This window comes from Salmo salar, chromosome ssa01, assembly GCF_905237065.1.
Source record: "Salmo salar chromosome ssa01, Ssal_v3.1, whole genome shotgun sequence".
Classification (NCBI taxonomy): domain Eukaryota; kingdom Metazoa; phylum Chordata; class Actinopteri; order Salmoniformes; family Salmonidae; genus Salmo; species Salmo salar.
Genome location: NC_059442.1, coordinates 30,390,037 through 30,403,509, shown reverse-complemented (window position 1 = coordinate 30,403,509; position 13,473 = coordinate 30,390,037). Strand labels below are relative to the sequence as shown.

Here is a 13,473-nt window from a genome sequence, read left to right as displayed (position 1 = left end):
ACCAGGCGGTGTCAAAGGAAGGCCCTAAAAATTGTCAAATATCCCAGCCACCCCAGTCATAGACTGTTCTCTCTACTACCGCATGGCAAGCGGTACTGGAGTGCCAAGTCTAGGACAAAAAGGCTTCTCAACAGTTTTCACACCTAAGCCATAAGACTCCTGTACAGGTAATCAAATGGCTACCCGGACTATTTGCATTGTGTGCCCACCCCAACCCCTCTTTTACGCTACTGCTACTCTCTGTTTATCATATATGCATAGTCACTTTAACCATATCTACATGTACATACTACCTCAATCAGCCCAACTAACCGGTGCCTGAATATAGCCTTGCTACTGTATATAGCCTCGCTACTGATATTTTTCACTGTCTTTTTTACTGTTGCTTTTATTTCTTTACTTACCTATTGTTCACCTAATACCTTTTTGGCACTGTTGGTTAGAGCCGGTAAGTAAGCATTTCACTGTTGTATTCGGCGCACGTGACAAATAAACTTTGATTTGATTTGAGTTGTGAATCTGATGCAGCTGAAGAGCTACTGCCCCCTTACCCGGTAAAGCACCAAACAACAGACAGGGACGTTGGACCATCGAAGAGGCACAAATATGATGAGGACTACATTGATTTGGGCTTCACTTATATTGGGAGTAGTGCCTTTCCTCAGCCACAGTGTGTCATTGAAACCTTCATTCTTGCGCAAACATTTAGAAACAAAACATGCCAATTTGAAAAATAAGCCACAGGAGTTTTTTGAGTGAGAATTAAGACGAGTTTCGAGTAGTAACACATGTATAAAAGCAACAGATACCATTAATAAGAAGGGGCTAGAAGTGTCTTATATGGTGAGCTACCGAGTGGCTAGGACAGGCAAGCCCCATACTATTGTGGAGGACTTAATTCTTCCTGCTGCCGCAGATATGGCTGGGACAATGCTGGGGGAAAAGGCCAAAAAACTATACAGACAATGTCTTCATCAAACAACACTGTTTCACGACGCATCAGTGACATGGCAGGAAATGTTTTGGAACAATTACTGCGTCGCATACAAGCCAGTGAATTCTAGGTGTTACAGCTGGATGAGTCGAAAACCGCAGGTCAGACTTGGCGGGCTGGCACAGCTCCTGGTACATGTCCATTACGTTTATGGGGGTTAATTAAGGAAGATTTCCTCTTCTGCAATATTGACATATTCTTCTGGGAAATGTTATTTAATCAGAAGCCACTGCCAGATTTCTGGATAGCGCTGCGCTCAGAGTATCATGCCTTGGTAAATTGCGTTAAGACACTGATTCCCTTTGCAACCATGTACCTATTTGAGAGTGGATTCTCGGTCCTCACTAGCATGAAAACTAAATACAGGCACAGACTGTGTGTGGAAAATGATTTAAGACCGACTCTCTCCAATACAACCCAACACTGCAGAGTTATGTGCATCCTTTCAAGCACATCCTTCACATTAACCTGTGGTGAGTTATTCACAGTTTAATGAGCAAATAAGGTTTTATATGTAAGATGGCTAAATAAAGAGCAAAATGATTGATTATTATTATATTATTATTTGTGCCCTGGTCCTATAAGAGCTCTTTGTCACTTCCCACGAGCCGGGTTGTGACAAAAACTCACACTCATTCTTATGTTAAGTAAATGTATCGTATTGTGTGTGTGTGTGTGTGTGTGGCAGGCTTACAATGATGGCAAAAAACAACATTTGAGAGTGTGCTGACCCTTGTGCTGGAGGGAGTATGCAGCTGGAAGCTGAATGTTTGAAGGGGCTATGAAAAGTTTGAGAGTGGGATCTCTGCTACTTTTAGTGGTATTTGTAAGCATTACCAACTGAGTGAATATGAAAATTGATAAAAAATGGTCACCATCTGCTGGTGATTTGGAGGATGTGTAATAGGAAGGCTGTGATTGGTTACATTGCTTACTAGGGTTATATTTGACATTGACGATATCTCGTGAAGTGCAAGACTATATATCGTGATGTCAAAACTGTACTCTATTTCAGTGGTCACCAACCAGTCGATCGCGATCAACTGGTCGATCTCCAAGGCATTTCTAGTTGATCGCCAACCGTTTCTGTAAAAAAAAAAAGAATAAAGCCTTGCGTTCCAATTTTCTTATCTCGCGCTTTTGACTGTAGGTGCACCCGATTCAGCTGTCCAGCACGCCAGTTAGGCGAAGTGTTCCTATTCTACACCATTTCATGTGTCTGAAGGTACGAACTCTACCTTCCCGGGGGGCCAATCGGATGGCTCAGATTACCGTGTCTGCAGTAATGTAGCGGGCGTAAAAGAAAGCTACAGTAAAGTTGATAGTGTGACATTTCAAAACCATGACTAGAGAGACTGTCAACGAATACAACAAAGAGCTGCTGTTTTTATGAGTGAGTTCATGTTCAAGTTCTCACTCAGCACTGTCAACACTTTTTATTCAAAACTTTTATAAGCCATGAAATATGCGTTCTTCCTACTTCAACTCACGCTACAACCAGCACTGCAACTGTAATGAATGAGAAGGAAAGTGTATCAATAGGCTTGCATTGTTATTATTAGCAGCTTGGGTCTTTTTTAGTATCAAGGAATATTTCACTTTCTCACTTCATAGGAGTAACAACATGAATTTGTGCATGAGGCAGAAATAATGCAGTGCGACTCGAGTTTCGCCATCTGCTGGAAGACGGTGTGTCCCTTTTTGGTCAGTGTCAGCGGAGGAAAGGGAGAGCAGAGGGACGTTGAGAGACGAAACCTCTGTCTGCTGCTCTCTCCTTCCGCTGAGACTGACCATGAGATGCAGGGATCATTAGCCCAGTAAAATAAAAATAAAAAGCAAATTATTTAAATGTATGCTCTTACCGGTGTGATCATATAGCCTACCTTAAAATGGTTCGAACAACAATGCATTGGCAGGGCAATTCAAGAAAAGCCTATATGCGGTGATAATGTATTGGGCCTATAGCCTACTGCACAAACCTCACAGTACTGTTTTTAATAGGTTAATGTTGACTAGGCATACATTATTAAGTCATGTTCCAAATAAATCAGAGCGGTAGATTTCGGCTTGCATTTTGACTCAAAAAAGGTTGGTGACCACTGCTCTATTTGAACTTCACAAATCAAAACTGTGCAGTTTTATCAGTTAGGCTGTATCAGTGTGTTGAAAATGAATAAATAAACGAATAAACATATTTTTAGACAATATTTTCAATATTCATGTTTATATTTTTCAATATTCATAAATTAATTTAAAATGTTTTTATTGAAATCAAAATACTACTCATATTACTACTCATATGACACCTATTTTTCCTTTACAGCATCTACAGATAAAACATTATGGAGTCTTAAAGGAGGCCTGGGTAATGGCAAAATGTAATAACTTTGCTTTGATTCATTATTTCTCAATTATGCTTTTAGATACAAATGTCAAATATGTCAACAATCATTCCTCCAAAAGACTATTCTATGGATTGATTACATTTTGTGAAAATCCCCAAAATCATGGTATTCTTTTGGTCTGGGTTTTTTGTGTAAACTCTCATTACTAATACATCAGTCGGCTGGTAAAAGTATCCTTGTCTGCAGGGTCTAGCGTCTCTTACCATTGTCCTCCAAGCACACAAGCTGTCCCAGCTAACAAAAATAAACCATAGAAAAGAGCCCCTAACGACACAGATATTCTGTAAGTATTTGGTGCACTCTGTGGATGTTTGCTTTTAGGCTTTCAACCTACATGTAAAAGAGGAATACTCCAGAGATCTAGAATTCTCTGAAAAGTATTGGTAGCCTAGTATTCGACAGCACTGTGAAAATATTCAAAACTGATCGTTTTAATACCAGAACCTTAAAGCACTGCAGAAGTACACTATAGATTTTGCTTAACAAACTATGTGCAGTGGCCCCTTTAGGCAAAAGAAAAATAGCAGATTTGCATGTGTTTTTTAAAGAAATATAGCTCTCTTTAGTCAGGTAAAGAGTCTAAAAGCCCTGAAGTGTTTTCTTAAATGAGAAAATGGTTAGGTAACTTAATGCTCATCTTACCAAGATAGAAACAATCGCTCAGACTAAGAAAGAGAGAGAAAGGTGCTTTGTGTTGAAAATTCACAGGGCCCCATTTTTAACATGAGCATTCAACTTTGTCTTTTGAAATCATTTGTCAAATGTTGTATGAAATAATTTGATCAGGTGAAGGAGCAACTTAAAATACATGAATTCAATGTTTTTATAATCAAAAGGATCAACAGTTTGAGTATTTGTTTCTGCATACCCACAAAGTATGCATTTATGAGATTATTTGAGAAAGAGAAAAGTTTTGTTGGTTATGAAAGTACACTGTGTATGCTGAAATACTAGCAAGAAAAACACCTTCCACACTTATTTCCACCAGCCATAGTCACTAATGGACTGAATGACAGACATACAGTACGTCACGAACTCCAGGTGCAGAATAGCAAGCAGGCCTGCCTCAGTACAGGTCCAGGGCTGACCCAAATACTAGCCGTCGTCATGTACCTGATGGCTGTGTGACATCTCTCACACTGCATTGTGACGAATAAGATGATGGAGATGGAACTCAATCAGTGCTCCATCACACCAATTCATTACACACACTCTCAAGCACCAGCCATGGTACCAGCTCACAAACTCAAAACAGGGACCAGCCCTTGCTGTCTCTGCCTGGCCGCTTCCCATCTCTCCACTGGGATTCTCTGCGCTACCCTATTACGGGGGCTGAGTCACTGGCTTACTTGTGCTCTTCCATGCCGTCCCTAGGAGGGGTGTGTCCCTTGAGTGGGTTGAGTCACTGACGTGATCTTCCTGTTCGGGTTGGCGCCCCCCTTGGGTTCGTGCTATGGGGGAGATCTTCATGGGCTATACTCTGCCTTGTCTCAGGGTTGTAAGTTGGTGGTTTGCAGATATCCCTATAGTGGTGTTGGAGCTGTGCTTTGGCAAAATGGGTGGGGTTATATCCTGCCTGGTTGGCCCTGTCCGGGGGCATCGTCGGACGGGGCCACAGTGTCTCCCAACCCCTCCTGTCTCAGCCTCCTGTATCTATGCTGCAATAGTCTTTGTGTCAGGGGGCTAGGGTCAGTCTGTTATATCTGGTGTAATTCTCCTGTCTTATCTGGTGTCCTGTGTGAATGTAAGTATGCTCCCTCTAATTCTCTCTCCCTCCCATGGGACCATGCCTCAGGACTACCTGGCTTGATGACTCCTTGCTGTCCCCAGTCCACCTGGACGTGCTGCTGCTCCAGTTTCAATTGTTCTGCCTGCGGCAATGGAACCCTGACCTGTTGACCGGACGTGCTACCTTGTCCCGGACCTGCGGTTTTCGACTCTCTCTCTGGACTCCACCTGCTGTCTCAAAATCTGAATGCTTGGCTATGAAAAACCAACTGACATTTACTCCTGAGGTGCTGACCTGTTGCACCCTCTACAACCACTGTGATTATTATTATCTGACCCTGCTGGTCATCTATGAACGATTGAACATCTTGGCCATGTACTGTTATAATCTCCACCCGGCACAGCCAGAAGAGGACTGGCAACCCCTCAGAGCCTGGTTCCTCTCTAGGTTTCTTCCTAGGGAGTTTTTCCTAGCCACCGTGCTGCTACATCTGCATTGCTTGCTGTTTGGAGTTTTAGGCTGGGTTTCTGTACAGCACTTTGTGACATCGGCTGATGTAAAAAAGGCTTTATAAATACATTTGATTGATTTGATATAGCGGCAGTTCAACACACACACACACACACACACACACACACACACACATAAACAGAGTATCAGCTCTGAGGGTAAAGGCTACCTCTGCTATTTCTCACTGGGAGATAGCAGACCGCCAACATGGGTGTTAACTGCTAAAAGGCCACAGTAAGTAAGGAGTCTATTAGTATTTAATATATAATTCATTATGTGAAAATGGCTCTGACAAAAGACCTATTGAGTGTAGAGAGAATAAACATGGTAATTACCTTTAGGATTAATAACCTGAGAATTACATTCCAGAGTTCCCTCGAGTGATAGGTAGTGCTGAACGATTAGTGTTTTTGAGGTTGGTTCGGTTTCGGTTCCATTTATAAAAATGAATTGCGGTTATTTTTTAAACATTAAATACACTATGCATTATGTGGGTTGAATGCTGTAATGGACAGATCACAATTTACTGGGGGGCGGGGTGGTCGAAAATAGGGGAGGGTTGTCAAACTAGTTTTTGTTGCATTGGGGAGGATTGTGGGGGTTTTTATTGGGCAAAGTGGAGGATAGTGTGTTTTTTCCCTGGAGTAAATTCGATCTTTTGCAGGATTTACTCTATTATTTCTTCCATAGAGCCAAATTTCCTAATCTGCTTGCATGCTCCTCCTCTGTATCAAGGTGTTTTGGTACTTCCCTTATGACCTACGCTTCTCCATGTGCTAACTTTTACTATGCCACAGGTCAGTATAGTCTATCAGTCTAACGGTCTGTCCTGCCCTCTATCCACCATTCATAGTGACAATAGTGGTAGGTAGATCCTTTGTCCGTATCTGTAATAGGCTAACTAGCAATCATACAGTGCATTCAGAAAGAATTCAGACCCCTTGACTTACATTTTTTACATTTAAATATCACATTTGCAAAAGTATTCAGACCCTTCACTCAGTACCTTGTTGAAGCTTCTTTGGCAGCGAATACAACCTCAAGTCTTCTTGGGTGCGACACTACAAACTTGGCACACCTATTTTCGGGGAGTTTCTCCCATTCTTCGCTGCAGATCCTCTCAGGCTCTGTCAGGTTGGATGGGGAGCGTTGCTGCACAGCAATTTTCAGGTCTCTCCAAAGATGTTAGATCGGGTTAAAGTCCGGGCTCTGGCTGGGCCACTCAAGGACATTCAGAGACTTGTCCCGAAGCCACTCCTGCGTTGTCTTGGCTGTGTGCTTAGGGGCATTGTCCTGTTGGAAGGTGAACCTTTGCCCCCAGTCTGAGATCCTGACTGCTCTGGAGCAGGTTTTCATCAAGGATCTCTCTGTATTTTGCTCTGGTCATCTTTGTCTTGATCCTGACTAGTCTCCCAGCCCCTGCCTCTGAAAAACATCCCCTTAGCATGATGCTGCCACCACCATGTTTCACAGTAGGGATGGTTTCTTCCAGACGTAATGCATGGCATTCAGGCCAAAGAGTTCGATCTTGGTTTCATCAGACCAGAGAATCTTGTTTCTCATGGTCTGAGAGTCTTTAGGTGCCTTTTGGCAAACTCCAAGTGGGCTGTCATGTGCCTTTTACTGAGGAGTGGCTTTCGTCTGGTCACTCTACCATAAAGACCTGATTGGTGGAGTGCTGCAGAGATGGTTCCTTCCTGAAGGTTCTACCATCTCTACAGAGGTACTCTAGAGCTCTGTCAGAGTGACCATATGGTTCTTGGTCACCTCCCTGACCAAGGCCCTTCTCCCCCGATTGCTCAGATTGGCCCGGGCGGCCAGCTCTAGGAAGAGTCTTGGTGGTTCCAAACTTCTTCCATTTAAGAATGATGGAGGCCACTGTGTTCTTGGGGACATTCAATGTGTGCAGACATTTTTTGGTACCCTTCCCCAGACCAGTGCCTCGACATAATCCTGTCTCTGAGCTCTACGTACAATTCCTTCAACCTCATGGCTTGGTTTTTGCTCCTCTGACATGCACTGTCAACTGTGGGACCTTTATATAGACAGGTCTGTGCCTTTCCAAATCATGTCCAATCAATTGCATTTAACACAGGTGGACCTCCAATCAAGTTGGAAACATCTCAAGGATGATCGATGGAAACAGGAAGCACCTGAGCTCAATTTCAAGTCTCATAGCAAAAGGTCTGAATACCTATGTAAATAAGGTATCTGTTTTTAGTTTTTTTATAAATTAGCACACTTTTTGAAAAATCTGTTTTCACTTTGTCATTATGGGGTATTGTGTGTAAATTGCTGTAACGTAACACAATGTGGAAAAAGTCAAGGGGTCTGAGTACTTTCCGAAGGCACTGTATCTGCCAGCTGTTGGCTAGAGCGCACGTGCCAATAGCAGAGTGGGCACATTCCCTACACCTACTGTACGCAACATGCTTAGTGACAAAACCATCAGTATGCCTAGAGTTGAAAAAGCAATGGAAATCCATTGAACTTGTATTTTTTATGTATTTACGCACAGACTTTTATCTGTAACAAGTCAATTTGATGAAAACACAACTCTGATGGGAAAATTCTCCAGGATTTGGCAGATAAAAAAAAAATGAAAAGTTAATAACAATTTGGCTTCAGCACCATTCTCTCTCGCCTTAAGCGCAGGTGCGCCTGCTGCTGAGGAGAGAGAAAAACAGAGGAGCCTTGGCTTAGGCTACTGTTGATTGTGAAGATGGAGTCCTTTTTCATTGAAGTAAAACAAAAGTTAGAGGAAAAAGAGTATGCCTATAGTGAAAAGCCTAGAAGGGTAATTTAATATAAGTTTTAATATGGTAGTGGACTAAGATGAGAAGAATGTAGGTTACTGTGCAACTCCCATTCAGGTAGGATGCAATTTTGTAACAAATTTATTTATAATCATTTGTTTTATCATTATTATTGTATATCATTGTTATAATTGTTAGGCTATTTATTAATCGAAACCAGTTCTGTAAATATGCTGAACCTATTTTGTTTAATTCTGTTGAGACATTTTCATTGGCCAAATTAAATTTGATCTGTCTTTTTAATTGTGTACTCCATATTTATTTTAAGATACTATAGGTTATAAGTAGGTCTGTTGTAAAATAAATAACAGCCTATTTCTGTCATTTGTTGGGTATGGTAGGCACTTGCCTTTGTTGGTAATTGCTGCGATATAGCCTGTGAAGGTTTAAACCAGTTCGCAAGTGTTTTGCTTCATTCTGTTGTGCCATTTTCTTTGGCCAAATTGTTCCAACTGTAATGCTGTGTTTGACACAGCATAATAGCCTGCTCGTATGCCATCTGACATAAAGACATGCATGTCGGTACCGTAGCAAGCCGCCAGCATATCTCTATAATATAGAATAATATATGCCATTTACTGTAGCAGACGCTTTCATCCAAAGCGACTATCTCTCTCTCTATCTCTCTGGGGCTAGGCCTAAGCTTCATGTTAAATTTTAATATCACACAGTGGACCCTAAGCCTATACATGCAATGCCCTGATGCAATTAGTGTTCAAATCTCTGACAGCTGAACCGTGAGGTGGACAATTATTGTTTTAGGAAAGTAGCCTAAAAAACTATTTTTTAAAAATGGCTATAAAGTTTTGCATATCCTATACATCGAAAGATAAGGAATAGTGTTTTTGTAATTTGTTATAGGCTGTTTTTAAGGACACGTAAGTGTGGCTCATTTGGCCAATATCCTTTGTTTATTGATGGCGCTGGCTGAGCCAATTCGGATCTGAATGCATATGGATGTCTGGTAAATTTCTCAAATGTCTGGTAAATTAAAATCTTCCCAGTCACGCTGTGCGGCGCCAAATTCTCCTAAAGTAAAACCTCAAAATGTGAATATTGTTTTTATGCAGATTTCCGAAAATTTGCATTAAAATCTGTCGCCAATTGGATGGGAACTTACAGATACCCTAAAGACTCTGGCAAGTGCGCTAGTCCAGTGTCACTTTGATTATGCCTGCACATCATGGTTCACCAGCAGCCCCAAACATCTAAAGAATAAGCTCCAGACTAGGGTTGAATATTTTCTCATTATTTTACAAATGTTCCATCCAAGAATAATCACTTTTCTCTCAGGTAAGCCCGTATTTCCCTCCCAAAATGGAAGCATTCTAATATGATTTGATTAGAGCTTTGGTCGGCATGAAAATTCAAGCCTGATGCTACCTGAGCCTGATAAGCCATACATTAAATACATTTTATGAGCCCTACATTAATGACATTTTATGAGCCCAAGCTCCCCCCAAAAAACGAATGATTGTGCCGTTATCCAATAGACAGCCTATGAAAGGCTACCACACATTACACATGACAGAAAAACATAAAAGCCCATAGATGTGCTGTAGCTATGTTAAAACAATAAGGTGACCCCCAAAAGCCAGAGATGTGTACATTAGATGTGCATTCAGTCCTTATATTACTGTAGCATATGCTGCAGCAAATGTAGGGACCACAATGGAAATAAGTCCCCGACTTTATTGTGCAATCATGGTAACTTTTAAAATGATTTGTGTATATACACTGCATGTATTTTTATAATAAAATCAATCAATCAATCCAAACTGTGCAGAGGCCATTGATTAATCAAAAGAGACAGCTGTCAAAAAACACCAACAAGTTTAACGACATTCAGAGATTGTCAAGCCAAGCCTTCGATACTGGGTAAGGTTACAAGGTAAGGAGGGATGCGTTTGCTATTTGTCGAGATTGACATCTATTTATTGTGGTGTTGAAAACGCAAACCATGTCAGTATGCTTTTTTTCTTTATTGTTTATGTGGTACATTGGCACACAAACCTGATAGTGGAAAATGAATTGCATATACAGTATTTTCTTTAAGTATAAAGATGGCATCAAAATGCTGAAAATCTGACTTCCCCCTAGCTGATCATTGTCTGCAGCTGGCTCTGATTGTGAAGTAATGAAACAGGCAGAGAGAGAGAGCTCCCCTGTGATGGTCAGCGAGCCCTCAACCTTCTGACCCGTAGCCCTGCGTGGCATCGACTGTGCCACAAAAGCAAAGTAGATACCCACGATTATAAACACAGGGTCACTACAGTTAATGCTATTTGTGGCCGTAAACATTGTTTAGAGTTAATTCCATGAGGGGGGAGGGTGTTCAATTGATTTTACAGTACAAGGGACACATTCAGTTGAACGAGCAGTCCCAAACAACAATGAATAAAACAATTAATAAAAGTCCCATGATGGTAGTGACTGCCCATAACGGCTTATAACTTACTAACCATCATTGATTCACATTCATTTATTTAATAAAATATTTCAGTGGTGTATATTACATTTGTTTTATTTGATTATCAAGTCATCATCTCATCTCTATAGAGCTGCTGCCTATGCTGTCTGACAAAATCATTGTTTTAGTAATGCTTCAAAGTAAATTATACATACTTTTATGGCTACTGAATACCAACTATCAATCACTTAGATCATGTATTTTCAGGTAGAGATACCTAGAGAGGACACTGTTCTCTATCGCTCTCCATCACGCATTCTTCTCTGGAATCTCTCTCTCAGTGTCTGTCCCACACTAATCTAATGTAGCAGAAGTTTAAAAAAAACACACAGACCGGACAAATAGGCATACAATGGATTATGGTGATTGTAGTTAATTACCACGTTTTCTGCTCTACACTGTGTTGAATGTTGGAAACTACTACTCCATACTACATCGCACAGTTCAGATTTGATATGATTTATCTCTAGAGAAACGGTGCAATGTGCACATTGAGCACACCGAAAAAGAAAAAAAGAAAGAAAAGGAATTCAAATAAAACTGACATTTCGGTTAATGCTCAGCACTAGTGATTGGAGAACTAACTATCTGCAGTCAAGAAGAAAGGCAACAAAAACACTCTGCAAAAGTTTTAGATGAGAAAATAGGATACAGAAGAGGGAGGGAAAAGGAGGAGGACTGACATGTGGTTGTCAGGTGTGTGTGTGTGTGTGTGTGTGTGTGTGTGTGTGTGTGTGTGTGTGTGTGTGTGTGTGTGTGTGTCACTGTGTAACTCATACCCGCTTGCGTAGGTTGCAGGTGAGGATAAGGTTGCGTGAGAAGGAGTTAGCAAAGGCTGTGTAGAACTCCAGAACCTTGAGCAGTGCCTCTCTCTTGATGACGTGCAGGTCGCAGTATGTCAGCGCCCGCACGTTAGCACACGCGTGTGCAAGAGTGGTCTCTTTCCAGAACACATCTCCAAACACATCTCCTTTACCTGAGAGGGGAAAGATAAATTGAGAGATTTGTGTGGGAGACAAAATGGTACAATATTTAGTATTTTCTCAGTGAAATCACCAGTCACAGATGTTATGGATATTTTGAGATCTGAGGTTTCAAGGTTTCCTTAGCAACGAGGTTATCTGGCTGAGCCCTTAGCAACCAAAGATACTCATTACCCAGAGCACAGTAAAATGTTACAAGCTGATTTACTCTACAGCCAGTAAAGACCAATAAAAACATATTATTCTCATTTCAACCCATCTAAAATTATCATAAACTGTCAGTTGAATATCAAATCAATGGTTCACTTGAAGGGATTGCACTAGTATCACCAAATGAAAACCAATGAAACTCAGTCCAACCAGTCTACCATACAGCAGAGAGAACCCAAACATCAGAACCACAACATAGACAGGATGTGTGAACCTTGTCTCTCCTGTACCATTTCCCTATTGGGTCTGAGGAACCATCGGTGCTGGAAGCCCCCCTTAGAGACACAGCACGCCACCAATTATTGGAGCCGATATGGAGAAGGTCAGAGAGATCAGCCTGGTGGCTCTAGAGGAGTTAGAGGTCAGCATCAACCTGAGAAGAGGTGTCTTACTGTCTGTGGTTGGAGATCAATGCAGTGCTACTCTCACACTACAATCATCCTTTGTGGAGGTGAATGGGAGTGAATTCAGTGTTTCATGTTTGTGTGATCAATGGTGGTCATGGTGACAACTATAGCTCTATGTAAGAGAGCAGATTTCTGTGACTAAGGCACAGTGCTGAGGCGGACTGATACAGTCTCATCTCCCTCAGTTTACTGCATATCCAATCAGTTCACTGGGCCAGAACATATTGCTGTTTGAATAATTTTCCCCACTAAAATTCCCTTTCTCATAAAGCAGCATGAATAATAGATTGCGAAATTAGTCCAATCATCGTTTCGCGAAACACAACTAAGCCAGAACAGAGGAGAAAATCATAAACCGATAAGGCCGATGGAATATTGTTTGATGGAAAGTTGCTGTAGCCCTGTGGCCAGTGGAATGGATTATTAAAGGTGTGTGATTCTGCAGGTTGTCCAAGTACAGGCTTGTTACAGTGGGAGTGTTGCAGGCAGCTCCTCTCCTCTGCTAGTGGGCTGCTAATGAAGAAGAGAGAAAGGATCCAGAGCTAAGAGTTAGCTTAGTGATTGCCAGGGGAAATCAGAGGGGTCTCTCTTTCTGTCTCGCTCTGTATCTGTCTCTCTCCCCTGTCAGCTATGAGCCCTAGCTATTCCTCTTGCCAGTTTGCACCTCTTACCTCCAGGGGGAGACAGGCACAGAGTTGGCCAAGGCTAAAGGGAGGTGATCACTGTCTGCCCACGAGACATACAGCACAGTCATCTAACCCTGCCACCCGTCACCATAGTATTGTCAGGTTTTGCAACCAGTCTATGACTAGAATCACATACCTACAGTAAAGTGGAATTGAGCAGGGTGAATAGCAACATATCTGGCACCAAATGAGGCGTGACAGATGGAGTAGTGCTCATAACTCACCATCAACAATATTAAACATGATAGAACAAACGTACAGAC

The 13,473-nt window shown here is 41.7% G+C and overlaps 1 protein-coding gene across 2 annotated transcripts in view; it reads right to left on the bottom strand.

Annotated features, from left to right (window-relative positions):
- The window catches only part of kcnh5b (potassium voltage-gated channel, subfamily H (eag-related), member 5b), a 97,038-nt gene that overhangs the window by 12,449 nt on the left and 71,116 nt on the right, over window positions 1-13,473 (bottom strand). For both annotated transcript variants that reach the window (XM_014190142.2, XM_014190154.2), the window contains exon 10: window positions 11,704-11,900. In XM_014190142.2, the coding sequence (XP_014045617.1) occupies window positions 11,704-11,900 (197 nt within the window). The remainder of the gene's footprint in view (window positions 1-11,703; window positions 11,901-13,473) is intronic.